The sequence below is a fragment of the Patiria miniata genome, unplaced genomic scaffold (genome assembly GCF_015706575.1).
Source record: "Patiria miniata isolate m_02_andy unplaced genomic scaffold, ASM1570657v1 HiC_scaffold_17, whole genome shotgun sequence".
Taxonomy (NCBI): Eukaryota; Metazoa; Echinodermata; class Asteroidea; order Valvatida; family Asterinidae; genus Patiria; species Patiria miniata.
Genome location: NW_024037055.1, coordinates 2,728,022 through 2,755,261, shown reverse-complemented (window position 1 = coordinate 2,755,261; position 27,240 = coordinate 2,728,022). Strand labels below are relative to the sequence as shown.

At 39.6% G+C, this 27,240-nt stretch overlaps 1 protein-coding gene across 2 annotated transcripts in view; it reads left to right on the top strand.

Moving 5' to 3' along the window:
• LOC119723442 (multidrug resistance-associated protein 5-like) overlaps positions 1 to 24,279 on the top strand; it is a 29,485-nt gene extending 5,206 nt beyond the window's left edge. For both annotated transcript variants that reach the window (XM_038194100.1, XM_038194101.1), the window contains exons 2-27: positions 1,674 to 1,812; positions 4,099 to 4,320; positions 4,757 to 4,912; positions 5,628 to 5,775; positions 6,627 to 6,875; positions 8,847 to 9,023; positions 9,862 to 10,009; positions 11,085 to 11,236; positions 11,652 to 11,759; positions 12,327 to 12,545; positions 12,949 to 13,248; positions 13,746 to 14,015; positions 14,344 to 14,547; positions 14,889 to 15,177; positions 15,593 to 15,798; positions 16,420 to 16,539; positions 16,895 to 17,024; positions 17,286 to 17,568; positions 18,208 to 18,394; positions 18,906 to 18,995; positions 19,341 to 19,530; positions 20,527 to 20,683; positions 21,241 to 21,319; positions 21,448 to 21,561; positions 21,860 to 22,024; positions 22,524 to 24,279. In XM_038194100.1, coding sequence (XP_038050028.1) covers positions 4,145 to 4,320; positions 4,757 to 4,912; positions 5,628 to 5,775; positions 6,627 to 6,875; positions 8,847 to 9,023; positions 9,862 to 10,009; positions 11,085 to 11,236; positions 11,652 to 11,759; positions 12,327 to 12,545; positions 12,949 to 13,248; positions 13,746 to 14,015; positions 14,344 to 14,547; positions 14,889 to 15,177; positions 15,593 to 15,798; positions 16,420 to 16,539; positions 16,895 to 17,024; positions 17,286 to 17,568; positions 18,208 to 18,394; positions 18,906 to 18,995; positions 19,341 to 19,530; positions 20,527 to 20,683; positions 21,241 to 21,319; positions 21,448 to 21,561; positions 21,860 to 22,024; positions 22,524 to 22,616 — 4,410 coding nt within the window. In that variant the 5' untranslated portion in view covers positions 1,674 to 1,812; positions 4,099 to 4,144 and the 3' untranslated portion in view covers positions 22,617 to 24,279. The remainder of the gene's footprint in view (positions 1 to 1,673; positions 1,813 to 4,098; positions 4,321 to 4,756; positions 4,913 to 5,627; positions 5,776 to 6,626; positions 6,876 to 8,846; positions 9,024 to 9,861; positions 10,010 to 11,084; positions 11,237 to 11,651; positions 11,760 to 12,326; positions 12,546 to 12,948; positions 13,249 to 13,745; positions 14,016 to 14,343; positions 14,548 to 14,888; positions 15,178 to 15,592; positions 15,799 to 16,419; positions 16,540 to 16,894; positions 17,025 to 17,285; positions 17,569 to 18,207; positions 18,395 to 18,905; positions 18,996 to 19,340; positions 19,531 to 20,526; positions 20,684 to 21,240; positions 21,320 to 21,447; positions 21,562 to 21,859; positions 22,025 to 22,523) is intronic.
• Positions 24,280 to 27,240: the final 2,961 nt, after the last annotated feature.

Here is a 27,240-nt window from a genome sequence, read left to right as displayed (position 1 = left end):
AAACGATGGTTTTGCAAGTCATAATACAATCTGGGCTCTGTCTCAAGACCTCGTAAATCCAGAAAATTCTGGATTAAATTGACACCTAGGCCTGTGACTTGAAAGAGTTTTACGAGATTATTTTGATAAATTCTAAAGGAGATTCACGCTCTCTTCTTTAGCAATTGATACCATGCGATGTGCTGTTTTTACGATACGCTGTAAAATGAGCTAACGTATGTGAAGTTTTAATATAGAGCTACTGACGAAACCGAGTTCATTTAGGTCAAAATAATTAGGCATGCCTTTGTTTTATTCGATCATTTACATCGGATAGTTATCTAGAATATTATTCTGTAAACCCTTTATGGATCAACGAAAGCTACATTTCAATTCGATGTCGAATTTTAGGCCAATTGTAGTGATGCATCTGAATTGTTTAATGTACACCATTTGTTACTCTTAAGTTTTTAAATACCCTTTTGACTAATGTCATATCAATAAATGCTATGGATTTCCCTTATAATTTGTTTTAAAATGAAATTCATCATTGTTTTATACCAAATCATCAAAATGTTTCAAACTTGCTCAATTATGTTGAGAGGAACAATGTGGTCACACCCGATGTATGAGCAACGGTGTCTTTATAGAGTTGCTGCAGTTGTTCGTACCAACGTTTCGAAAATTAGCCATTTCCTCAAATCTTTACCTGTGATGCACTACTGAAAATGTATAGTTTAAAGGTGATTGAATAAAACTGGGGTAACTAAAGCCTGACTGCGCAAAGCCATTATAAATTAACCATCTCGTCAAGATAAGACTTGTGATCTGCGACCGTTGCCCTAACGACCATTTGTCTTTAACCTAGTAGCCCCGTATAACCCTCAGAAAGCTCTTCAGCATAACAAACAGTCTTTAGAAAACTGGCTACTTCTACAAACAGTGTGTTGTACCAAAATACACTGTCGTGTATCAAGTTCAACTCAGGACAAACATATTTTTTTTTCTGTTGGTACCCATGAAGGAAATTGTTTGGTATAATTGAACTGGGTTTTTCCTAACAACGTACAGTTGTGATTATCTTAAGCTAAATGTTTGGGAACCCTGGGCCATATTTTGTGGAGATGCTGGTCAGAAATTTACTATAACAAAAAAAATATATTTAGAGCAGAATCTGGTAATGAAGATTTTAAGTTATTTTAGGTAGTTAAGTCGCATACTTATTATCTTTAATTAATTGTCAGCAGATTCAGTCTTACAGATTTAATGAGTCATGTAGGTTTACTCACCGATATCGTAAAATCATCAAAATTATTTACCGTGCCGACGTATAATTCCACCTGATGGAGATATTGCACTTTGAATTTACTTTTAAAAAGACAATTTTTCTAGTGTTTTTACCAAAGAGGGTTTTTATAATTGTACAAATTGAAACATCGAGAACCAAGAAACCAATTGAAACCAAGAAATAGCTTAAGTTTGAAATTCGTTAATTACTCAGTTTTACTCATAGTATATTGACAAGACGAGAGCTATTGGCGCAGTTTGTTCTGTTAATCGTATACTTCACCAATAGGGAGTTCTTGCACACTTTGCCCTCATCTTGGCCCAACTTGAACACGCCCGTTCCTGACAGTTTATAATTAATGGCAGTCTTCAAAATAAGGTTTGTGGCGTCTCATCTTTGTGCGCAGGTGCAGCATTGGTATAACTTTACGGGGTCCGCCAGCAGCCATCACATGTGCCTCACAAGCAAGGACTGATGGTTGCAGTACAAATGGAATAGTGAACTAACGTGTTTAGTGAGGACTTGAAAGCTATTTGAAGTCAAAGGTAAGTGATGTAAATTAAAAGATGAAAGATTGAACAACGGGGGTATATTTGTTATATAATCTTTCGTAAAACTGTTCTGAAAGGAACATCGACAGGAACAGAAATCCACATTTTAGGCAGCATACTTAAAAAATAAACCAACATGTTGAAAGAGGACCTTACGGATAACTGAGGCAAAGAGGTGGTGATTTAATTGAAAAGATGAGATGTAAACCGACTATTGGTGAAATTGTATTTCAAAACATCTTTTCTGAAAGGAACTTTGAAATGAACATTTGGTAGGATTCACATTTGGGCCGTTTGAAGTTTGCGGGAAATCTTTTCAAAATAGTTATGACTTGAGTATTATGGGCGTTGCATAAATCATCATTTTGTTTTACTGGTATCTCGAAATTGGTAATCAACCAAAACAGTGCCAGGCCTCAGCATGACTTGATTCATTGTTGCTCACTTCAAAAGAAAGCTGATTTACGCGGGGTGTGTCCGACGCGTGGCTTTTAATGGGTCCAGAGGTTGCCTCTGGTATACGCCGAGGAGACGCAAACTGGTTAAGAATTAATTACGAGGGAGAGATAGTGTATCTTTGTTATTTGGATAGGCCTGATTATATTTTTTTTGTTAACTCAGATTAAGTTTGTTTCTGAAATGAGCTAGGCAGGTTCAGAGTTCAATATAATTTCTACCCAAAAAAAAGCCGCCGGTCGGGCGAGCTCAATTGGAATTGTTCAAAGATGCTTTCCGGTCAACCAAACAGGTTTTTTCTACCGCTGGAACCAAAAAAACAATAGTGGTTGCCGGACTTAACAATTTTTGCTTGTAACCATGGATATCTATAGCACTGAAATTATATATTTTGTTCATTTGTTGATCTTCAAATATCTCCTTTGATGTTAAGATAACCCCCCTCACATCACAAGTTTCGTTCAGAAATAATGGACTTTTACCTTTTGTATCTTCCGATCCTGATCTTTGTTGGATTGTTGTAATTTACTTCCCTTAACCACCACACAATTATGCATTATTTCTCACGCCCACGATTTTATTTTAGATGTCGTATCAATAAACAAACATTTAATTTGTTTGCATTGGGCCAGTCTGTGCAAATGCGCTACCGAAAAGTGGTGTGTTTTTTTAATAAGTCCTAAGATATAACAAATAAACCGTCAATCTTGATGTCTATGCTTAAAATTTACCAGCTTCAGTGCCTATCATGAACGTCGCGAGGGGGGCAATGGTGGCGCCCCCCCCCCCCCAAGAAAAAGTTTATATATGTATATAAAAAAAACAAATAAAAGAGAAAAAAGACGAGGGGCAAAGTCAAAATAGCTGTTAAATTTATGCACAAATAACAACATATAGGCGTCTGCAGGGGTGTCAATGGGGGTGGGACGGGCAAATGTTCCCCCTCCACCCTCGCAAATCGATGAATTGAGAATATGCTAGAGAAAGTATTTTGGGGACAAAATGTGCTTTGCCCCCCTCTGGAAAAAAATCCTGGTAACGCCCATGATGCCTATCAATGTGTAAGGAAAAGTTTATTATCAAATTTTAATCTCACAAATGTACAGTGCCAAAACTGTATTAGCAATTAAATACTTTTTAAAATTTTCTAAACACTTTCTTGCTATCAGTATGTTCTTGCTAAACACGTCTAGAGTAAGGATGAATAGTGTTTATGTTTAGGAATTGAACACATAATGTTTAGCTTCTAAACATGTTTTCCAAAGTGATAGAAATATTGTGTTTAATTGCTAAACATAGCTAAATTGCAATTATTTAAAACTATAAATAAAAAAGTGAACATTCGTCTAAATAAAAAAAAATATTATCCAATTGAGTATCTTTTATGGAGCGCCGTTGCTGATTACAGCTTCCAACACACCTCATAAGTTTTTAAAAAATCCCAAGTCGTTGTTCTCAAAATGTCTGTGAAAGCCCAGATCCCTTTAATATTGGCCCGGTCACAATACAAGGCAAATGACAACAATAGAATGGTGGCCTTGTCGTGAAAACCACAAAATATTTTGTTACGGTGCAATTATCGCCCTTCCCTTCCCATTAAAAAAGTGTTTTTTTCTTCAAACATCATGTACTAGGGTCTTTAAGTTTCCTATTTTTCTTTTAAAAAAAATAATTATGTCCAAAGCACTTCTCCAAAATCTCAAAGTGTCTGAAAATATGGTTCTCACGTGAAATTTTGTTTGTATTTTTTTTTCATACAAATCCCTCAAAAAAAGTTAAACCTTTAACAGCAAAACCGTATTGTTACTTGGTTTTTCGCCCAAGATATATTTTCCTTCGAGAGGGGTCATTGGACCGGACAGGAGCCACCATGGCACCCGATCCCGTCCGGGAGCAGATGCGCTCCGGCATCGACATCGGCGGCTACGGCGACATCCAGACGGACGAAGAGGTGGTGCTGACCTACGATGACGTCCGGAAACGACGACGGGGGTTCCGCTACGGCAAATCCCTCAAGGTTGTCATACCAGTCCGGCCAACACCAAAGTAAGTCCCCTCCCCGCTTAAGATACCCTCCCCCTCCCCTCCCCCCCCCCCCCCCCCCCTCCCTCCGCTTTATCCAAAATCTTTTGATTTTCAACTCTAGAAAATAACAGTGCCCCGTTCAAATTGGACACCATTCACACCACTGGTTAAGTCATCACTAGCAAGGAGAATGTCGGACCCAGGGTTGGGGGAGGGGGATTTAATGGTTGTTGAAGGTGCGTCCCTATTAAGGGGGTGGGGCGGAGGGCAAGCTCCCCTAGAAAATGCTGGAAGCGTTCCTGGGTATCTTAAAAAAAAAAAAGACGGAGAATTTATTTCTTTTCGATCCTTCTCAGTTTACTACATACACTCGATTCAAATTTAATCAAGTTCCACTGAAAGGTTCAAATTTTTGACCAATAAGTGACATTGATTGTTTTTTCTTCTTTTTGTTCAGGGGAAGATATGCCGTCTTCGATAAATACGGCCTGCTGTCATTCGTCTTCGCCACCTACATGAGTGAGATCTTCATGAAGGCGTACACCCGCGTACTGGAGCCTGAGGATCTCTTCCCTATCTCGCCAACAGACACTGCCACGCTGGCTGGCCTCAAGTGAGTCCAGACAATGATCAGTTAATTGATTGATTATTGATTATTGATGATTGACATTGATTAATATTGATGGATCGATTAATTCGATTGATTAATTATCTAATTGACGGTTAATCAATTGATTGATCAATTGAACCACCAGAGGAGTAATTGCTTTTGATTGATTAATTTATTGACTGATTTCTTCATTTACAAAATGTATTTTAAACCCAAAAAAATTTGGGGAAAGTTTGAATAAAAAACTGGACAGCCTTTGGTGCTAGTAATTTTTTAGTAATAATACATGGTCATTCTTCAAACATTTTATCCAACATGAAGTGCATATTTGACCAGAAGATGTGAAGGTGATATTTATATCGAAGAAGCTTGGCAAAAGATGACCAACCTTTTTCAAATGCAAGCTAAAACAACATTCGTTTTGGCAAAAGTTCTTCATAAGTAATAAAACACCACCCCTGCGATCGAAACTAAATTTTTCCAATTTGACGCCAACCTAGCAGTACCTTCGCTCTAACAGCAGTCAACTAATGCAAATGACCCTTGCTGAGGTATTTTTGGGGAAATATTTTAATTCAGTTTGGTAAATGGATGAAAGATTTCAAGCCAGTTAACAACCTAAATGTTGCATGCATAAGCATTTATTTCATTTGTGTTGTAGGCCAATTCTTTCCACCTTTAGCTAAATTCATTATTTTTTTTTGCTTATTGATGCCAGGGTTGAAGAACTGTGGCAGAAGCAAATTAAGGAGAAGGGCATCGAGAAAGCTTCGCTGCCCAGCGTGGTGGTCAAATTTGTTCGGACGCGTCACCTCGTAGGCTTCTTATTTGGCTTCACTGCCATTGGACTCAGCTTCTTCGCTGGAGTAAGTAATACGACCAATTATCAGTTAAGGGCGGATCCAGAACGCAATCTGTTTTGGGGTAAACAATTTGTGTTTCCCCCCCAAAAAAAAAAAACAGTTGGTCAAAAAAATGTAGGCGTGGGGATTCTAGATGCTCTGTTGTACGATCTGATGCTATTGCTGACCACTTTAACCAAATGTTTTGAGGAAAAGATGGTGGTGTACGCAGAGCCTGCCTTTATTGTAACGTTACTTAAACAAAAAATTGGGTTTCGGGGGGGGGGGGCATTGCCCCCGTCCCCCCCCCCTTTCCCCGATCCGCCCTTGTCATTAGTGTTCTTTATAAAAACAAACATTTCCCCTCTTGTAGCACTTGATCAGAAAAGTTTGCAATAGGTACCACCTTACATCAATAGGAATTTCAACTTCAGGTCCTATCAAAATGTGACACCTTCGATCATGAATAGGACCAAGTTTCACAAAAGTACATTTTCTTCAATGTACACTTCCCAACTTCGATGAACTTATTACCACTAGGTATCAACACCTACTAGAGTAAGTATAAACTATTACCTAAGTGTTAACGGCTACCCGAGAACAACTGACACTTTAAAGTTATTTGTTAAACCCAAAACCTCAGTTTTTAAAAAAGTTTAATTGTCAAGAGAAGTGGGCAGAGATCTTTTACATTGTCTAGCTAGGACAATGCATTTGATTCCACATTATGCCTTATTGAAGTTTGATTTTTTTTTTCCAAACTCAATTAGTTTGATCTGTCTGGAATGTTTTATTAAAACAAAAATAAATCTGTTTAGGTTAAAACAAAATAAATCTGGTTAGGTTAAAACAATATAAATATGGTTGTGTTACAGTCGTTTGTCATCGGACAGCTCCTAGCGTTCGCTGGCAATGTGAACAAAGAATTCCGCAACAAGGAGTGGAGAACGGGAGTTATGTGGGTCGCAATACTTGTGGGCTGTAACTTGAGTCGCACCATGGTGGACTCCATACACTGGAGTATCAACTTGAGGACGGCTACCAGGGCACGATCTGGCATTCTGTCCATGGTCTTCAAGCGGGTTGCCTCCCTGCGCAGTCTTCAGGATAAGAGTGTTGGGGAGGTAAGTTTCTAGCTACTGTACAGGGGGAGTAATAAAAACGAAACCCAAATGTCGGGGCCATTGTTTTAGTGAAGTTCTGCATGTAGCACTTTCAAAATCTAGGATATGAAAGCCCAATTCATAAGCTTTCTTTTAGTACAAGAATCATTTAAATCACTTATGTATTTTTCAAGTTACGGAATTTTAAACACAATCACCGTTTTAAAGTTCTGTTCACGGATCACAAAAAAGGTGTGTGTTATTTCTTTCAGCAAAACAAAAACATTATACACACATCCCTATGTGATTTGTGTTCGTTTTGATGAAAGAACACTGAACTTGTTTGTGATCCGTGGAAAGAACCTTAAAACGGTGGCTGTGTTTAAAACTCCGTAACTTGAAAAGTACACGAGTGATTTGAATTATTCTTGTACTAATAGAAAGCTTATGAATTGGGCTTTCATATCTTAGATTTTAAAAGTGCTACATGCAGAACTTCACTAAAACAATGGTCCCGACATTTGGGTTTCGGGGTTTTTTTACTCGCCCTGTACAGGGGATCAGGTTGGTGCAGCGTGGTTAAGTTTCCTACACCAGTGCGACTACTGTACCTTGTGTCCCACGTTCGAACTCCGCCCTTGGTATCCACCTCTTCGAGTAATTATCTTATGTCCTGGGTTCGAACCCCACCCCTTGCATCCACCTCTGCGAGTAACTACCTTGTGACCCAGGTTCTATCTTCAACGCTTGAATCCACCTCTACAAGTAATTACCTTGTGACCTGGGTTCGAACCCCACCCTGGCCCTGGCCAACACACGGTTGGGTTTCCAGTGCCTGCCTGATTTTGTGGGTTGCCCATGGAATGTCATTTTAAGGTTTCTGGCTCCTAGCTATGAAACCTGAATTCTACCAAAGGTTCTCACCGAAAATAGGCTAAGTCGAAGGAGTTTTGTGAGCTGAACCAGCCGAATAGCCAAAATAATATTAAAGAGTTCATGAGATGGAATTTTGCGATGGGGTGATGTAAATCAATAATAGGTTTCGCCCTTCACCGACGTATAAACACTGTATACTCAGTGTGTTATCTCCCGAGTGAAAGTTGGAAAAAAATCACTCGGGTGGGACTCGAACCCACGACCTTCTGCTTTCTGGTGCAGATGTCTTACCAGTATTAAATAGATAAATAAATATACTCCTTGAGACTTTGCTGAGAATTTGCTCTCTATGTTGCCCTTAACAATGACAATGAATTTGTCCGAAAATGAGTACGATCGTGATGGCAATAGTGATTTTGGAATGTCAATGTAGTGATGACTATGAATACATTGCAGTGATGTCTGAAAGTTGCGGTGATGATTTGTCTAGATTAGTATACAAATATTGAGTGGCTCAGCGTGGAATGGGAGGAATATTATCGCAAGGTAAAATCTGGACTTTTCCATTTCACGAGGCGAAGCCGAGTGAACTGGAAAAGTCCAGATTTTACCGAGCGATAATATTCCTCCCAATTCACAATTTAAAGCCACTCAATATTTGTTTTATATAACTGACATATAGATCCTTGTCATTTGATATATTTGAACTTGTTTTTCAATACAAAACTGGAGGAAAATGTATTTCTCTCTTCCAAACCACCCCTTCACGAAAATGTTTGAACCAAACGCTGTAGCGCTGGCTCTTTGGAACAATACGCGCTACGCGCAACGCTGAACGCGCTCACCAGCATACATTTGCACACAAATACCGCGTCATGATCCTAACTGTTGAATAGTATTTCCCATTCCCCATGGGCGGATCATAGTACTTTTTGAGCCGCGGCGTGAATGGGAGCAATAACGAATGTCACGTGATGTGAGTTCCACCTATCAAATGACTAGGATCTGTATGTCAGTTATATAAATTGACAATGATGATCAGACAAAGGACAATGACTATGTTAGATTACAAGTAGGCCTAACCGATATTTCATGTGTCCGTTTTGATTCTTTCAGATTGTCAACGTCTGTGCCAACGATTCCCAGAGGATCTTCGATGCCATCGTCTTCCTGAATTTTCTCTTCTTTTCCTTCTTCCTGATTGCGGCCATCTTGGGCTACAGCTATTATATAGCAAACTGGCCAGCCATCGTAGGCGTTCTGTCTACCTTCATAATCTTCTGGCCCTTGACCGTAAGTCTTGTTGAAGAGGTGCCCCGACCTTTATGATCGCATTAAGCATCAACTGACTGTCTTGGGCATGAGGGTCCATCAATTTGCTTTATTCGTTGTAGTATTTGGGGAGGGGAACATACTTGGGAACACTTTCTTCAGAGATGAAGAAACATTTTTACTGACAAAAGATTGTGGATATTGGGAGATATGGATGGGGTTTTGGGGTGTTGGAAGCCAGTGAAATATGTAACGGAGGACTTTTCAAATGAACTTGTCCTTTTCAATGAAGTATACACTGTTCACTGTCCCCTCAACACCCCACTCTTTGCAGCAGTACAAAGGCGTAGAGTGAAGTGCTCGGGAGGGAATTTTCTATAAAAAAAAAACAATGAAGCATGGCTCTAGCTAAGTTGGTCCTGATTGTATCCCTAGTCCGAGTATCATTGTACCTGTGAATAGCCTTTTTGTAACAGTCGGTCATGATCTCACGATGATTTGGCCCAAGCAAAAATGAAGAGTTCATTTGCAATATGCATGCATATATCCATTTGAAAAGAAGTGATACATTTGCACTATTATGAAACAAAAACAAAACAATAAAACAGCTGTTCCTTAACTTCAATGTCACTTTTTGGTATTCTTAACTTGTGGTTTACAATGTAACAATCACCGAAACTGACGCTAGGGCAGCCAGGGATTCTAAAATGTAACAACATGGCATTGGTCACGTTTTGGAAACAATTAGACTCTTCAAATATTAAATCAGACAATATTTAACTTTACTCAGACTAGTTTACGCCCATTCCGTGCCGTTGCCATGACTGAACTTTTGGTAATTGTTGTCTTTGGTTCCTAGATCGTCATGGGCAAATTACAGTCCATGATTCGGCAGAGGAGCATCAAAATTACCGATCATCGCGTCCAGAAGATGAACGAGCTGTTGACCTACGTCAAACTGATCAAGATGTATGCCTGGGAGGTGCCCTTCTCCAAGGATATTGCTGGTATGGACAATTCAATCAAACTATGGGAACATGATCACGAGTTGAAGTAAAATCCATTGAATCAAATTGCTCAAGTTTCCACACGTATTTCCATTTTTTAAAGTGGATTGATTGTTACAATTAATCGTCTGGTTTTTAGTTTTTGAAATTAGAGAGTAGGCCTTCATACAATGGTCTGTTTGTGCTCGCAAATTACGCATATAGGATGACAGTGGCGTCTGTTTTTTAGTTCTACAGTATATACTGAGATAAAGTGGTAATGTTGACTGATAAAAGTGCAAGTATACAGTACGACCCCAAAAAATACCCGCAACATTTTTGCGAGGCTCTAGCGTCGCCGCGGAAACATGTACCGCCATTATGTTTATATCATTCTAAAGTTTGGAATCTTAACTTTATCTGTGGTAAGTATTGGTTTGATTTACGAAAGAGTTTTGAAATGATTCGTGTTCCAATAAGGGCATGTCAAAAACAAACTCAACCGATTTCAGGAATAAATCATCATGCGCATTTTTTCCTATTGTGGAAATTGTTTATCGCGTTCATGAAGTGACGATCTCGTTGCTTTTTTGTGTTTCCAATTCTTTTGAATTCACTTACACTTCAACTTAAAATAATTCACAATACTGTGTTTAGTTTCCATGTACCCATTCAAAAATCGCGCTCAAAGTGTGACTCAAGTTTGCATCTTATGTACTGCATTATCGATTTTCCACGAAATTGGTTGAGTTTGTTTTCGACATGCCTACATTTGAGCACGAATTATTCATAAACTCTTTTCAGTATCAAACCAATACTTGCCAGGGATAAAGTTAAGATTCCAAGCTTTAAAATGGTATAAAAAATAATGACGGTACGTGTTTCCACGCCGACGCTAGAGCCTTACAAAAACAAATTGGGGGTATTTTGGGATGCTCTGTACTTTAGGAAATGTAGCAATCATGTTGCTAAAAAAAAACTGGACTTGGACTCGAGTCAAAATTCCACCTTAATGTTAACAAGACAGGTAGACCTGCTGTTTTCTTCGATCGGCAAACTTAGCTTTCTTTATGGTTTTTGCTTGATCTTGCTTCAGGGATACGAAAAAAGGAGAGGGGTTATTTGGAGAAGGCCGGCTACATGCAGAGCATGACGGTAGCTGTGTTCCCCCTGACCCCCAACGTTGCCACCGTCTTGACCATCATCATAACCGTCTTGACCGGGGCCAGAGAGCTGAATTCAGCCACGGTAAGTACCTATTAACCCCTTAAGTCCCAAGTTGTCCAAATATACCGTGGTGAAGGAACTTTATACTTGCAAATAATAACTGTTACTGGGTGGACAGTAAACCTGCATCACACTGAAATACCTAAAGTGAAACACAGGTGCTGAAAAAAGTTTTAGGAAGAGTTTGTTTTTTCACTGACCACGTCACAGACCCAAACCTTCAACTTCCCTTGTTATTCTTCTTTTAAAACCAGGTGGTTTGGTTTTTAGGGGTAATTCTTTTCATTAGATGTGCTCATGGTTTCATAAAGACAAGAGGACTGTCCCTTACATATTCCTTCTGCTCTGCGTTATTTAGTGCAAGAGCAACATAAGAACCACAGCATTATTCCTTTCCTGAAAAAAAAGTGACAGTATTTGTTTTATTTTTTTACAGGCTTTCACCCTTGTGTCCGTGTTCAACTCACTGGGGATGGTCCTGGGGCCCACGCCATGGGCCATCCGTGCTCTTGCAGAGGCCAAGATTGCAATGGATAGACTTAAGGTGGGTTTCAAACCAAATGAACAGAGCTGTAATATGTTGAAAGTGATTACCAGTACTGAAAGCCATGTAGTAAAGTTGGGAGCAACACAGAGATTACCAGCATTTTCAACCTTCTGGGTTTTTTTTTTAGCAATTGACAAGTTGAGGTAAAGATTTAATGCTCCAATCTTATAAGGTAAAGAGATATCACACAGCATACCGCCTAGTATTTTGTTCAATATATCCCCGTAAAATCATCAGCTTCTTCTGAGCAATTGAGTGGATTTAAACAAAAACGATAACCTATATATATCTTTTTGCAGCTAATGTTATATCAGTGTGGGACATATCAAGCATTGATAAAGCAAGAGGCTAATTTTTGAAGTAATATTGCAGGGCCAAACTGTTAATGTCCGTTAAAAATGTGACCAATTTTTTTTCCAGTCGATTCTTGAGAGCCAACTATCATGCTGCTCTCTCCCTATGATGGTCAGAGCAAGGCCAATACATGCATCCCATGTGCACCTCTTCTTGATTGATTTTCTGACGAATTTGAAGGAAAGACAAATTTCTTTTCTTTTGTTTCAGAGCATCCTTGTCATGGAGCCGGCCGTGCCCATCAGCCGCATGGAGCAGAACACCAAGTACAGCGTCATCATCAAGGATGCGGTCTTTGCGTGGGACAAGGTCAAGGATGACAAGAACCCGCAAAGTGACGTCGACTCCAACGCCAACGTCAAGCAAGAGAATCCCATCTATGCGAAGCCAGGCCCTAGGAAGGCACCACGTACAGATTTCAGCGTTCAAGTAGGTTTTGGGGGTATAGAGATGTGGGATTTATTTTTTTGAAGGGGGGGGGTAATTGTATGGTACTTGGGGTGTTGTTAATTTCAGAAACACAATATATCGTTGGGGTGTAAGGCTTCTCCCTTCCTCCAAGGTATCATGTTTTAACTGCTCTGGGCAGCTTTGTGAAAATGGTAAGTGGATGACAGTTGAAGGAAGTCTATACTAGAAATCCACGAGTCCGGCTTTCTTTTGCCAACATCTGTGATGTACTGGATCTGAGCTTGCCGAGGTCGCTTAAGCAGTTCCAATCTGATTTAGCGGGTATCGTAGCTTTGAGACCACACAAGCAAGCTTAATTGCCTCATTAACAGAAAACACGGCAACCTTTATTCAACCATGCATTGTTTGTGTCCAAAATAAGGTGGAACTGGATAGTTCATCCAGCTCTGACGAAGATAGCGATTCCTCAGACCACGGCAGCACCACTCCGCTGCCAAAGCACGGTGACGACATCCCAATGAAGACGAGAAAGAAAGAGAAAGAAGCCGAGGCCATGACAGAGGACCAGCCAGCGATCATCGTCTATCCTAAACGGCGCAGGAGCTGGAACAGCACGGAGATCGACCGGCTGATTCAGACTGCCCGACACTCTCCCGTTAAGCCCCTGAACCGTAACCAGATGACCGACACGCTATTTGACATCAACTTCATCCTCACTAAGGTAGATTTCAGCACTCTTTGTTCATAACTGATGTTATGGTTGCCATAGCTGTTGGACTGAAACTCAAGTCCAAATACAGCCTTACTCAGATATGCAATTTGAAGAAAAGAAATCCTGTACGATGTTGTCCAGTATGCAACTTAAAGACTATTTCATTTGGGTAGTCTAGTTTGCCAAGAACTTGCCAATTAAAGCAGACTTATGCAGGAAAACTTATGAGGGCCTTGCCAAAAAAAAATGGCAAAAACATTTGCGACATTGTTTCCGGCGGCCAATTTCTGTTTTAAGTGGCTCCATGAAATCACACCTTTTCACATACCTATGAACCCCAATACCTGACTCCCCTATACCTATGTTCTCCAACCCTTACCCTACCCATCTGACACTTACCCTAACCCTTATACCCTAAGGATTTTGGGGAACATAGGTATTTGGGGAACATGCCGTGACTGTCGTTAGATATTATCAGACTAACTGGTTCCTGTTGATGAACCCAGGGGAAGCTCACGGGTATCTGCGGAGGCGTTGGTAGCGGCAAAACCTCCCTGGTGTCGGCCATTCTCAACAACATGCACCGTCCGGAGGGGCAGTGCGTGGTCACCGGCTCTATCGCCTATGCGGCCCAGGAAGCGTGGCTCTTCAACGCTACGCTCAGGGAGAACATCCTCTTTGGTCAGCCGTTCGATGAGGATAAGTACGACCGTGTCATCTGGGCTTGCAGCTTGAAGATGGACCTGGAGATTCTGCCGTTTGGGGATCAGACAGAGGTGAGGAACATGGAGTAAATGCATCCCAATCAACACCAACCTGAATAACGTCTTCGCAAAGGAACCTACCTGAGCTGTAATGAAAACTGCAAGATCCTTCTCTCTTGTTTTGTTGAGGGGGTTCTTGTGCCGTAGTCAAAGGTGGTAGGGGATCCCCGAAACAGGCAATAATTTGAGGGCTACCTTATAGAGGTTTTACCGGAAGTTCTACAGGTTTTACTGGTGACTCAACTTGTTCACTTTTGCCTTCTTCCCTTGTTAGTTCGATGGTATAAATTCCAGGGCTATTGAAATATCTTCTTTTGAAATTGTTGCTGTTCCGAAACAGATTGGTGAGCGAGGCCTGAACATGAGCGGCGGGCAGAAGCAGAGGATCAGCCTGGCTCGCGCTCTGTACTCAGACCGTGACATCTACCTGCTGGATGACCCCCTGAGTGCCGTGGACGCCCACGTGGGCAAGCACATCTTTGAGGAGTGCATCAGCGGGGCTCTTAGGGGCAAGACGGTGATGTTTGTCACCCACCAACTTCAGGTGAGGCCGATATCTTGCGACAAACATGCCTTCAGCCACAACAAGCCGAAATTAATGTATTCATTTTGAACAAGGTGAACTTAAACAACAATCAGCAGTTCAAACATTTCTTTTGACGCACTAGGTGTTTCTTTTAATGGTTAAAAAGGTCACACGAAGTTGCAGATACTTTTGTGTTTGTATACAAAAACTAAGGACGGAGAGTTTTCAGGATTTGTGAAATTAAAATGATTGGTCGTGGTGCACAATATTTCACTTGATTGAGAGAAAATATCTAACATGTCAGCTCTTGTAAGTTATGTCATTCCTTTCTTTTGCTGCTTATTTTGTCACCTTGGTAGTACCTGAAAGACTGTGATGTGGTAGTCACCATGGACAACGGTCACATTGTCGAGCGTGGCCACCACTATGAGTTGATGGACAAGGGCGGTCTGTACGCCAACCTGATCGAGACCTTCCACTCCAAGCAGGAAGATGACGAGCCAGAAGATGACGATACCTTCGAGGTGATGGACCGCAGACTGACACGCGCCCTCAGCGTGCTCAGTACACGCTCCCGGGCCGATAGCGTGCTGACGCCCAACTTGTCGGAGACCGAGACGGAGGGCCAGGCCGGGCAAACTGATGACGGTAAGTCTCAAAGCCGTAAACTTATCACAAAGCAGTTGATCAACAGAATAAAGGAGCCGTACAATGATGGATCGGGGGCCCGATTTTTTTTGCTTAAGTGACGTCGCAAAAAAGGCAGCCACTACGTAGCCTATACCACCTTCTTATTGCCAAACTGAAAATGTGATTAAAGTGGTCGAAAATTGCCTCAGATCGCACCACAGAGCATTTAGGATCCGAAAAAAATTCGGGGCCCTTATGCGGGCCCCAAACTAACTAAACGCCATATTTTTTGGACCCATTTTTGGACCATACTGAAGGAATTGCCAATGCCGAAAGTTTCGACCAAATTGAAATGAGTGGCTCTCTGAGTCAAACCGGTGATGATGCACCTGCTCTTGTTAATTAATTGATTGATCTCTCCTCACCCCGGCAGGTACTTTGATCACCACGGAGGAGACCGGGTCGGGTAAGGTGAAGATGGAGACCTACTTTGGCTACATGAAGGCCATGGGCGGAGCTCCCAAGGTGCTGCTGTCTCTCTTCATCTTCATCCTGATGATGGGCCTGCTCACCTTCAACAACTACTGGCTGTCCGTCTGGTTCAATGACAGCCTGAATGGCTTCAACGCCACTGAGAAGGCATGTATACTCAGTTGTAATCTGAAGATCAGAACTTCACGTGTGCAGACTAGCCACGAAAGAAATGTCAGATATACAAATGGCAGGACCGATTATTTGATGATGTTCTGCATGTAGATCTTTCAATTAAAATGTAGAATATAAAGGCCCAATTAATAAGCTTTCTTTTAGTACAAGAATCATTCAAATCACCCATGTACTTTTCAAGTTACGAAATTTTAAACACAACCACCGTTTTAAAGTTCTGCCCACGGATAGCAAAAAAGGTAAGTGTTCTTTCAGCCAAACGAAAACAATTCACGAGAACAGTTTCGAAAATTGAGGGTGGAATTGGGCAAATGTGCCTCTCTGCCCCACTTGGTGTTAGCTTAACCAAGAACATTAAGTGGAGCAGAATTTGATCTGTAACTTATAGAACAGGTACTTGCCACATTAGGCGGAGAGCGGCATGGGTAAGAAGTTTTCCCCCTTTTGGGAAAAACTTTTAGTGCTGCTACAAAATTTTATCAAATTTGAATTAACTTTTCCAACAATTCGGTCAAAACATTTGCTCCTCACGAGTTGATCCTTCTTTTCCTTCAGTCATGGAGTACGTACCATCTTTTTATTTATATCACACAGGCAGGTGGCATGCCTCCCATTGCCGAAAATCCCAAAATGCCGCTGTACATGTACATCTACGGCTTCTCCTTGGTCGGTGTGTTTGTGCTTGCAGGAATCAAGAGTGTCGTCTACATGAAGGTAAACATTGAATTTCATACTTTCAATTACAAAAAAAGGAGATGAATTCTATCAACTTGGCCTGGCAAAATAAAATATGTTAAATCTGGTTTAGCCAGACATATTGTTGATTATATAAATGCTTGTTATATCAGGAAGCCATGTTTTCAAGTTTTGGAAATTATAAGAAGAACTACGGCCTAGCCACTACTTCATGCGGAAGCAAATTTTAAGAGGAAACAAATTTGTAGACGTCAATAATAAAGTTTCCTTGCGACATCCACAATTTTCTTAAGAAAGTTGCTTCACACTGAATTTTGCATGCAGTAAATACGAACTAACATAAAACAACGATTTCTCTTTCTTCTTGTTTTAGGCTGCACTAAGTGCCGCATCCAACATGCACGACACTGTCTTCCTGAAGGTCTTCCGCAGCCCAATGAGCTTCTTCGATACCACCCCGACTGGCAGAATCCTCAACCGCTTCTCCAAGGATCTGGACGAAAGTCAGTTCTTCCGTTCTGATGCTGTTTATCATTTAAAAAAAAATGCATTTCACTTTTCTGGAGTCTTTATAAATGTGTCAAACTGTGGATTATTTGAGAATATAAATGCTGTGGTACAGCTAGGTGTTAATGCGTTATACAGTACCGAAGTGTGACGCCATTTTTAACCGGGAAGTGTAGTGCAAACATAGAGTGCAAACGATTGTGTGCGTGATGTATTCACTTCGGCACTTACTCTATTATTATAATTGACTCTTTCAGTCGACACTATGCTGCCTATGAACGTGGAGGGCTTCATGACCCAAGTCTTCAACTTCATCTTTGCGCTGGTCATGCTGATGGTGGTCTTCTGGCAGCTGATCGTCCTACTGGTACCCGTCACCTGTATCTTCTACCTGGTGCTAGTGCTCTACCGTAGCACCATCCGCAACCTGAAGCGCATGGAGAACGTGACCCGCTCTCCCTGGTTCTCTCACATCAGCGCCACCTCCCAGGGACTGACAACCGTGCACGCCTACGACAAAACCAATGAGTTCATCCAAAAGTAGGTGGATAATTTAATAACCCCCCCCCCCAAAGCCAAATAACAGAACGTCCCAAAATACTCGCAATTTTTGGGTGAGCTCTATAGCGTCGGCGCGGAAACGCATACCGCCGTTAATTTTATACCATTTTAAAACTTTATCTCTGGCGAGTGTTGGTTTGATATTTAAAAAAGTTTAAAAAAAATTGTGTTCAAAGAAAGATATGTCAAAAACAAACTCAACCGATTTGAGGAAAAGTCAGTGATGCAGCTAGTACATCAAATGCAAACTCGAGTTTAGAAGGTGTTAAAATAACAACCAAAAAACAGTTGATATATATTGAAAACACATTGAACTTGAAACGAATAACAATATTGTGAATTTATTTAAGGTGTAGTCTACGTGGATCGAAAACGAAAGGAACACACACCGACAACGAAATCTTCACATCATGAACATGATGAAGCATTTCCACATCATAAAAAAATGCGCATGATTGTTTTTTCTTGAAATCGGTTGAGTTTGTTTTTGACATGCGTTAAATTTTTTGGTAAGGATAAAAACGAACAAGCCATAACTTCTGTCACATGTCTTACATTCAGTTTTGTTCTTGATTCCACCATTTCCTGAATGAGGCCATAACTTTCCCTTTTTGCCAGGTTCCGACAGCTCTTGGACAACAACTCCTCGCCTCTGATCATCTTCCGGCTGTGCAGTCGCTGGGCCGGTATCCGTCTTGACTTCATGGTGGTGACCATCCTGGCCACGGTCAGCTTGTCCGTCGTCTTCATGCCGGACTTCTTCCCGGCCGCCTCGGCTGGTCTGGCCATCACCTACACCCTCAGGGTAAATACAGAATCTCTTTTTTTATAAAAAGATGTGTACATTGTATCAAAAAAGTTCACGAAGTGCAGTTTGTAGTAGATAAACTATAGGTTTGAATTCTCATAGGACGGCAATTTGGTCCACATTTTCTTGACGGGGAACTCGTGGTTTTGTCATAGTTTTCAACAGTTCAAAGCTCTTTTTAGTTCTCTTCTGTAATGTTTTTACCTGCACGCCAACAGTAACGGATGATTGAGCACCATCTTATTTCTGAACAAAACCTTTAGTATTCCATAACTGCCGAATTCATAGATGAGATTAGCTAGCTTTCCACAGGAATGTGCCTTCTCAGTGAACTAGCATCAAATATTCAAAAGGGAATTACTTTTTGGCCAATCTTTAAAACAGAAATTGCTCATATCATAATAATGAAACCACATTATATGATGTGCCCTTTGTGCCAACAACATTATCAAGTCTTTACCCTGAACACATGGATTATAAATTTGTTGTTTTTTGTTGTTGTTTTCAGCTTACCAGCTGCATGCAGATGTTGATTCTGATGGCATCTGAGGCTGAAGCCCGTTTCACTTCCGTGGAGCGTGTGCTCTCCTATATGAAGGTAAGAGTTCATCTTCACCCTTTCAGTTCGTGTCCAGGTTTTGTAAAACAGAGTTGCTCAAATTTACAGTTAAGATTTAATAAGACGTAGTCACTTTTCCACTTTTTGAACTGAGTCAACATTGCAATGTGTGGTAATATCAGTATTGACAAGAGTGGGTTGTTCTTCTTTAGCGTTGAAAAAATATCATCGCATTAATAAGATATATATCATCGCATTTATGACTGATTTATAAAAATAATTTTCTTAGGCATTTGCCAGGTTTTCCATAGACGTTCCATCACTTTGTGGTGAAGCAAAACTATCATATTTATGACTCTTTGGTTATCCTTCGGCATATCACAGAACCTGCAGATGGAGGCAGCGCTGACCATCAAGGAGAAGAAGCCGCCAGAGGAGTGGCCGCAGCATGGCGACATCCGCTTCAAGCGTTACCAGATGCGTTACCGTGACGGTCTGCCGCTCGTCATCCGCGGCATCTCCCTGCATATCCGCCCGCGAGAGAAGATCGGGATCGTTGGCCGGACCGGCTCCGGTAAGATCCTGATTTGGCACCTACTGCGTGTCTCCAAACAAATGTAGCAGTCAAATTTTTTTCTGAGGAAACGGAATGGGTTTTTTGGTTAAAAAAAATACCATGAGATGATGGAGTGCTATACCCTTGGCAGGATTTGTGTTCTGTGAGATTTGGACCTTTTGTTTAAAAGTTATAAAGAAAAGTTAAAGACTGTCGAAATTTGTTGCCACTTGTCAGATTATCTTGTATCTAACGAAAGGCATTCGCACACCTTCTTGGTATGTAAATGCCTTTCATTAGATACCAGATAATCTGGAAAGTGGCCCAACTTGGAATTCAAGTCCTTTCGTTTAATTAGCTGTATCTCTGGATTGTGGTGTTGAAATGAGATAGAATGAAGACCATTGTGAAGAATATTTACTCAACCTTCAGACTCTATAGATAGATACTGAATTGTTTTTTTTTATATTTATAGATTGATTGTTACATTTTTTGGACATGTCACGCTGTAGTTGTAATCAGAACTCTAGAATAACTCATTGTCACATACCGGTTTAGGTATCATTTGGAATACCATACAAGATCAGTGAAGGTTAATTGACTAAATTTATTCATGATTTTATGACATTTGGGACATCGTGATGGTATTCAGGAGGGTCCAAAAATTGGCTGACACATTAAGTTTCACAAAGGGCAAAAATACCCTGAATAGATTTAAAATGATTCGTCGTCGTTTATAAAATGAGCTCAATTAAAATAAGCAGGGAATGCTTGTGCACGAATCACATACTATGATTAACAAATTAGGTTGTGGCTTTCAAACCAAAGAGGATTTGTATCAACGTATAAAGCTTGAGTCATCGAACACAATATCTGCAGGGTTACAACAATACTGTTTTGAATTTGCTACTCCAGTCAATGAGGCCACAGCATTCCTGTATTTATCGCTGGCTGGTATGCTGCAGTTATTTGTCTCGATCACTATTCATTTTTTTAATGATTTGATTCCAACAGGAAAATCCTCCCTGGCTGTTGCCCTCTTCCGATTGGTCGAGGGATCTGGTGACATCATCATCGATGACGTCAACATCCGTGAGATTGGACTCCATGACCTCCGCCAGAAGGTCTCTATCATTCCCCAGGACCCGGTCCTGTTCATTGGAACGGTCAAGTGAGTAAAGAAACGAACAAACACAACAAACAAAATACAACCGAACAAACAAACTTAATAATAATCATAATAACGGGTCCGGGTACTTACATAATGCTTTTAACAAATATCAAAGCGCTTTACAAATACCCCTGATCATTGGGCCAATTCAACATTCCCAAATACAATCTCAGCACCCTAAGGAGAATACATTTCGGCGCAGCCATTTCAGGGCAAGGCAGCTAAAACCAACCACACTTATCATCTCAGCCATCACAGGTACCCATTTACTCCTGGGTGGGGAGAAGCAATGAGTCACAAAGTGCCTTGCCCAAGGGCACACACACCACAACCCCAGGCTGGACTCAAACCCACAGCCTGCAGAATTGCCCACACACCACAAGTTCAATGTTCCAGATCATGAGGCCGAGGCACTCCACAAACTTAAAGAAATTTGAGTGTCTTCATTGTAGTCTCTAACAATAAAGTGGCTATATTTGTTTTATGTGAACACTTTTGAATTTGTAAATTTTCATTAATTAAACACCAAAACCCAAGTCTAAATTATTAAATTGCAGGTATAACCTGGACCCATTTGGACAGCATTCAGATAAAAACATCTGGCAGGCGCTCAGACAGTCATACATGGCTGAAAAGGTGAGTAGAGCTGTTGACTGGGAGTAACTAATTCCTTGATGAAAATATTATTTAAGAAAATGTTTATCTATTTTACAAAAAAAAGACGTTGGCCTGATTTTGTACCGTACACTGATTATTCATTGCAGATCGAGTCACTAGAGGGCCAGCTTGAAGCCCCCGTTGTCGAGGGCGGCGATAACTTCTCCGTCGGAGAGCGCCAACTCCTGTGCATGGCTAGAGCTCTGCTGAGGAACAGCAAGGTAAACTGTGATTTCTTACTTTCGAATTGAACAAGGGTGCCATTTTCCTTCAACTTATTGAAATTATTTTCTTTGCATACCCGTGTTTGGATAAATATAAATTATAACTAGAGACTTATTCAGAAGCGCTGGCTTAGTCATTGCGCAGCTGTACAAGGTGCATGACAAAATTGTGGTATAGAACTGCCCAACTCCAATTTCAAATTCTCAATGCTTGAGGAAGCTAATACTGAAATTACCATCATCATGACCTTTGATATTCCTTGACCCCTGACCTCTTATTTCTCCTCCCCCTTAGATCCTGATGCTAGATGAAGCCACGGCTGCCATTGACACAGAGACCGACTCTCTGATCCAAACTACCATCCGTGAGGCCTTCAGCCAGTGCACCATGCTGACCATCGCCCACAGGCTCAACACCATCATGGACTCGGACCGCATCCTCGTCATGGATGACGGACGGGTGAGTTGGGGTTCGGGGGCTTGCTTTAAACCACATCTTGGTTTGTCTTGGTTCTTAATTAAACCAACTAAAAAGCTTTTGGAAGACCAATTATTCTACTCAGCGATACATTAGACACAATTTTGAATACTACCCCCACTGTTAGTTTTTTGTGGGACAACCTGTTACTTCATCCAGAAGATTCCGACAACCGAACAACCAAAATTGTAAGGGAAGTGAAAGTTGGCCATATTCGATATATCTGTGCAGAAAGTCTCAGTAAAGACAGAATATAACCACTGTATTACTTTGTAGTAATTGGAAGAAAGTGTAATGGTGAAAAGAAGGGTTTTCATCTGTACTTGTAGCATTTCTTTGGAAATGTTAGAATAATTATGAAAGTCTGGAGGCTTTGGAACAAGTGAGAGGGGTGCAGCAGTGACCATTAATGTTTGATGAGCTAGTTTTACTGTAATTAACAAATGAACTCATGGGTTATTTTTCAATTTTTTTGTGACAGGTTGCTGAGTTTGACAAGCCCTCTGTGCTGCTGTCCAAGCCAGACTCCCACTTCAGCCGCATGGTTGCTGCAGCAGAATCAAGTGAGGATTGAGCAGGATTATGCAAATTATAGCATTATGCAACCAGTACAATTATGAGTACATTTAAATGTATGAATAATATTTAATAAACCATGGCTGAAATACTTGTCGGTGAAAAAAACGGAGATCCTTTTGGAATTTGTAGACAATATCTGAAATAAACAAATGCCAAAATAATTAATAGGTTAGACAAAGATATATGTTGCGTTTATGTTCTTACTTCTTACGAATTCCTTTGTATCGTGTTTAAACAACAAGTGTTAAACTTTCAATTGAAATTGCTGAATACTATAACTCTTTAATGCCCAATTGAAAATCAGTTTACTGTTGTTATGTCTTTACTAGACCTGTTTCTTATTGTCGACAGCCTTTTAGTGTGAGTTGATATTGTGTTATTAACAAGTACACCAGCAGTAGGGTTAATTAGTACGACTGTTTTATCTAGCTGTCAATATATCTCTTTGTTTCACTCTTCGTATTGTTCATTACATGTTATTATTAGTAGATTTCAAAAAGTTTTAGAGTAGTTACAGCTGTATGTTTAGTTTGTAAGTATGATTTGTTTGTGTGAAGCCTGATTTTTAATGTGAACTGCAGTATTTTGGTGTTGTGTTGCCTTGAAAGGAGACTGCAATAAAATTATACAGTTTAGTGAATTTATTATTTTAGGCGGAGTATCTACTGCCGCTGGGAACATATTTATGATGATCCGCTGAAATTGGTTACATAAAATAGCTACTTTTTAGCATTTTAGCAAATTAAATAATAATCTTTCATGAACAAGTCACACCTCGGTAAAACGATGTTATCACTGTAAACTGCGATTCTGCTACAAATTTATTTGGATGAAGAGGAATTGTTCATGTACTCTAGAAAATAAGGTGCATTTTCTTAACCATAACCGTAGTAAAACATATGATAACCAGTTTAACACTTAGTTGTTTTTATAAGATTGTAATCACGTTTTTAGTTTTGTTTTATGTAGGCAGACGTGCATTTCCAATTATTTGTTGTTATTAAGTTGGCAATAACTTTCATGTACAACTTTTCACAGAAAACAAAACCAAGAATTCCTACAAAATATATTTCGTAAGGATTAATAAGTGGGACGCAAGATAAAGATAAGTTTCCTCATTTTTTTTTCTAATGAAGCATAATTACACTTAGTGGACAAAAAAATAGAATAAAAAAGTAAAAAAATCATAGGAAAATATTTTCGGGAAAACGTTTACGTGAGTACAGCAAGACAGTATACATTCAAGTCACTTACCCCCTTTCACTAATAGGACCTGCCCACAAGTTTTGACCAATGGTGCGCTGTTTTCGATGTCAAAGAGTGTAAAAGCTAACGCGCTATTGGTCAAAACTCGGGAGGACTTTTCCATTGATGAAAAGGGTGTGTGGTGTACAGTTTAGTTCCCGATCCCGCCCCTAGTGTAGTACGGGTGGTGCTCTTTGAAAGTTATTCACAACTAAAAAAAAATAATAAAAGTTATCAGTTAGTCTCATTTTCATCATATTCCATAATGTTGTAATTAACCCATGTCAACAAGTTTTTTAAACTTGCACAATTTTGCAGCAGTACATTGCAACATGACTGCTTACACGCGCATCATTTTGATATTTGTTTTTCAATTAAAGACAATTCCGATTGAATTTTGCCAGGACTTATAAGAATGGATTTACTGGCCGAGTTTCTGTCTAAGTAATTATGTCAATCCACTTTTTAATAATTCCCCTAAAATAGAGCAAATGTTCAAGGGTCCCGTATGCCTCTTTTCTGCAAGTTTGAAGCAATTCGATTTTTTTGACCAAAATTGAAAAAAATGCAAGGGGTTAGCGTTACATTTTTCATCAAATTTGGCCAAAAATCGACTTTTCTCCAAACAAGCAGATTATCCTTCGGTGGTCACAGGAGCATCAATAACATTCAAATATCCAACATTAGGAAGATTTGGGCGCAAAACACTGATTTTTGGAGAAAAATAATTAACATTTTGGAAAGATTTTGCCCCAAATTTTCGTCGAAATTTTGTTTTGGAACGCACATCTGTCCACAAATTCAATTCGAATGTGTTCTAGGGCCCTTCAAGCATCTTTCCTGCCAGTTTGAAGAAATTTAATTTTTTGACCAAAATTGAAAAAAATGCAAGGGGTTAGCCTTACATTTTTCATCAAATTTGGCCAAAAATCGACTTTTCTCCAAACAAGCAGAATTTCCTTTAGGGGTCAGGGGAGCGTCAATAAACATTCAAACATCCAATATAAGGAAGATTTGGTCGCAAAAACTGATTTTTGGAGAAAAATAATTACATTTTGGACAGATTTTACCTCAAATTTTCGTCGAAATTTTGTTTTGGAACGCACATCTGTCCACAAATTCAATTCTAATGTATTCTACGGCCCTTTAGGCATCTTTCCTGCCAAGTTGAAGAAATTTAATTTTTTGACCAAAATTGAAAAAAATACAAGGGGTTAGCCTTACATTTTTCATCAAATTTGGCCAAAAATCGACTTTTCTCCAAACAACGCAGAATTTCCTTTAGGGGTCAGGGGAGCGTCAATAAACATTCGAACATCCAATATTAGAAAGATTTGGGCGCAAAACACTGACTTTTTGAGATAAAATAATTAGCATTTTGGACAGATTTTACCCCAAATTTTCGTCGAAATTTTGTTTTGAAATGCACATCTGTCCACGAATTCAATTCTCATGTGTTCTAGGGCCCTTTAGGCATCTTTCCTGCAAGTTTGAAGAAAATAAATTTTTTGACCAAAATTAAAAAAAATACAAGGGGTTAGCCTTATATTTTTCATCAAATTTGGCCAAAAATCGACTTTTCTCCAAACAACGCAGAATTTCCTTAAGGGGTCAGGGGAGCATCATTAAACATTCAAACATCCAATAATAGGAAGATTTAGGCACAAAAGACTCTTTTTTGGAGAAAAATAAATAACGTTTTGGACAGAGTTTACCCCAAATTTTCGTCGAAATTTTGTTTTGAAACGCAAATCTGTCCACAAATTCAATTCTAATGTGTTCTAGGGCCCTTTTGGCATCTTTCCTGCAAGTTTGAAGAAATTTAATTTTTTGACCAAAATTTCAAAAAAAAATGCAAGGGGTTAGCCTTACATTTTTCATCCAATTTGGCCAAAAATCGACTTTTCTCCAAACAACGCAGAATTTCCTTTAGGGGTCAGGGGAGCGTAAATAAACATTCAAACATCCAATATTAGGAAGATTTGGGCGCAAAACACTGATTTTTGGAGAAAAATAATTAACATTTTGGACAGATTTTACCCCAAATTCTCGTTGAAATTTTCTTTTGAAACGCACATCTGTCCAAAAATTCAATGCGAATGTGTTCTAGGGCCCTTTAGGCATCTTTCCTGCAAGTTTGAAGAAATTTTATTTTTTGACCAAAATTGAAAAAAATACAAGGGGTTAGCCTTACATTTTTCATCAAATTTGGCCAAAAATCCACTTTTCTCCAAACAACGCAGAATTTCCTTTAGGGGTCAGGGGAGCGTAAATAAACATTCAAACATCCAATATTAGGAAGATTTGGGCGCAAAACACTGATTTTTGGAGAAAAATAATTAACATTTTGGACAGATTTTACCCCAAATTTTCGTCGAAATTTTCTTTTGAAATGCACATCTGTCCACAAATTCCATTCTAATGTGTTCTAGGGCCCTTTAGGCATCTTTCCTGCAAGTTTGAAGAAATTTAATTTTTTGACTAAAATTGAAAAAAATACAAGGGGTTAGCCTTACATTTTTCATCAAATTTGGCCAAAAATCGACTTTTCTCCAAACAAGCAGAATTTCCTTTAGGGGTCAGGGGAGCGTCAATAAAAATTCAAACATCCAATATTAGGAAGATTTGGGCGCAAAACACTGATTTTTGGAGAAAAATAATTAACATTTTGGACAGATTTTGCCCCAAATTTTCGTCGAAATTTTCTTTTGAAACGCACATCTGTCCACAAATTCAATGCGAATGTGTTTTAGGGCCCTTTAGGCATCTTTCCTGCAAGTTTGAAGAAATTTTATTTTTTGACCAAAATTGAAAAAAATGCAAGGGGTTAGCTTTACATTTTTCATCAAATTTGGCCAAAAATCCACTTTTCTCCAAACAACGCAGAATTTCCTTTAGGGGTCAGGGGAGCATCAATAAACATTCAAACATCCAATATTAGGAAGATTTAGGCACAAAAGACTCTTTTTTGGAGAAAAATAATTAACGTTTTGGACAGATTTTACCCCAAATTTTCGTCGAAATTTTGTTTTGAAACGCAAATCTGTCCACAAATTCAATTCTAATGTGTTCTAGGGCCCTTTTGACATCTTTCCTGCGAGTTTGAAGAAATTTAATTTTTTGACCAAAATTGTAAAAAAAATACAAGGGGTTAGCCTTACATTTTTCATCAAATTTGGCCAAAAATCGACTTTTCTCCAAACAAGCAGAATTTCCTTTAGGGGTCAGGGGAGCGTCAATAAACATTCAAACATCCAATATTAGGAAGATTTGGGCGCAAAACACTGATTTTTGGAGAAAAATAATTAACATTTTGGACAGATTTTACCCCAAATTTTCGTCGAAATTTTCTTTTGAAATGCACATCTGTCCAC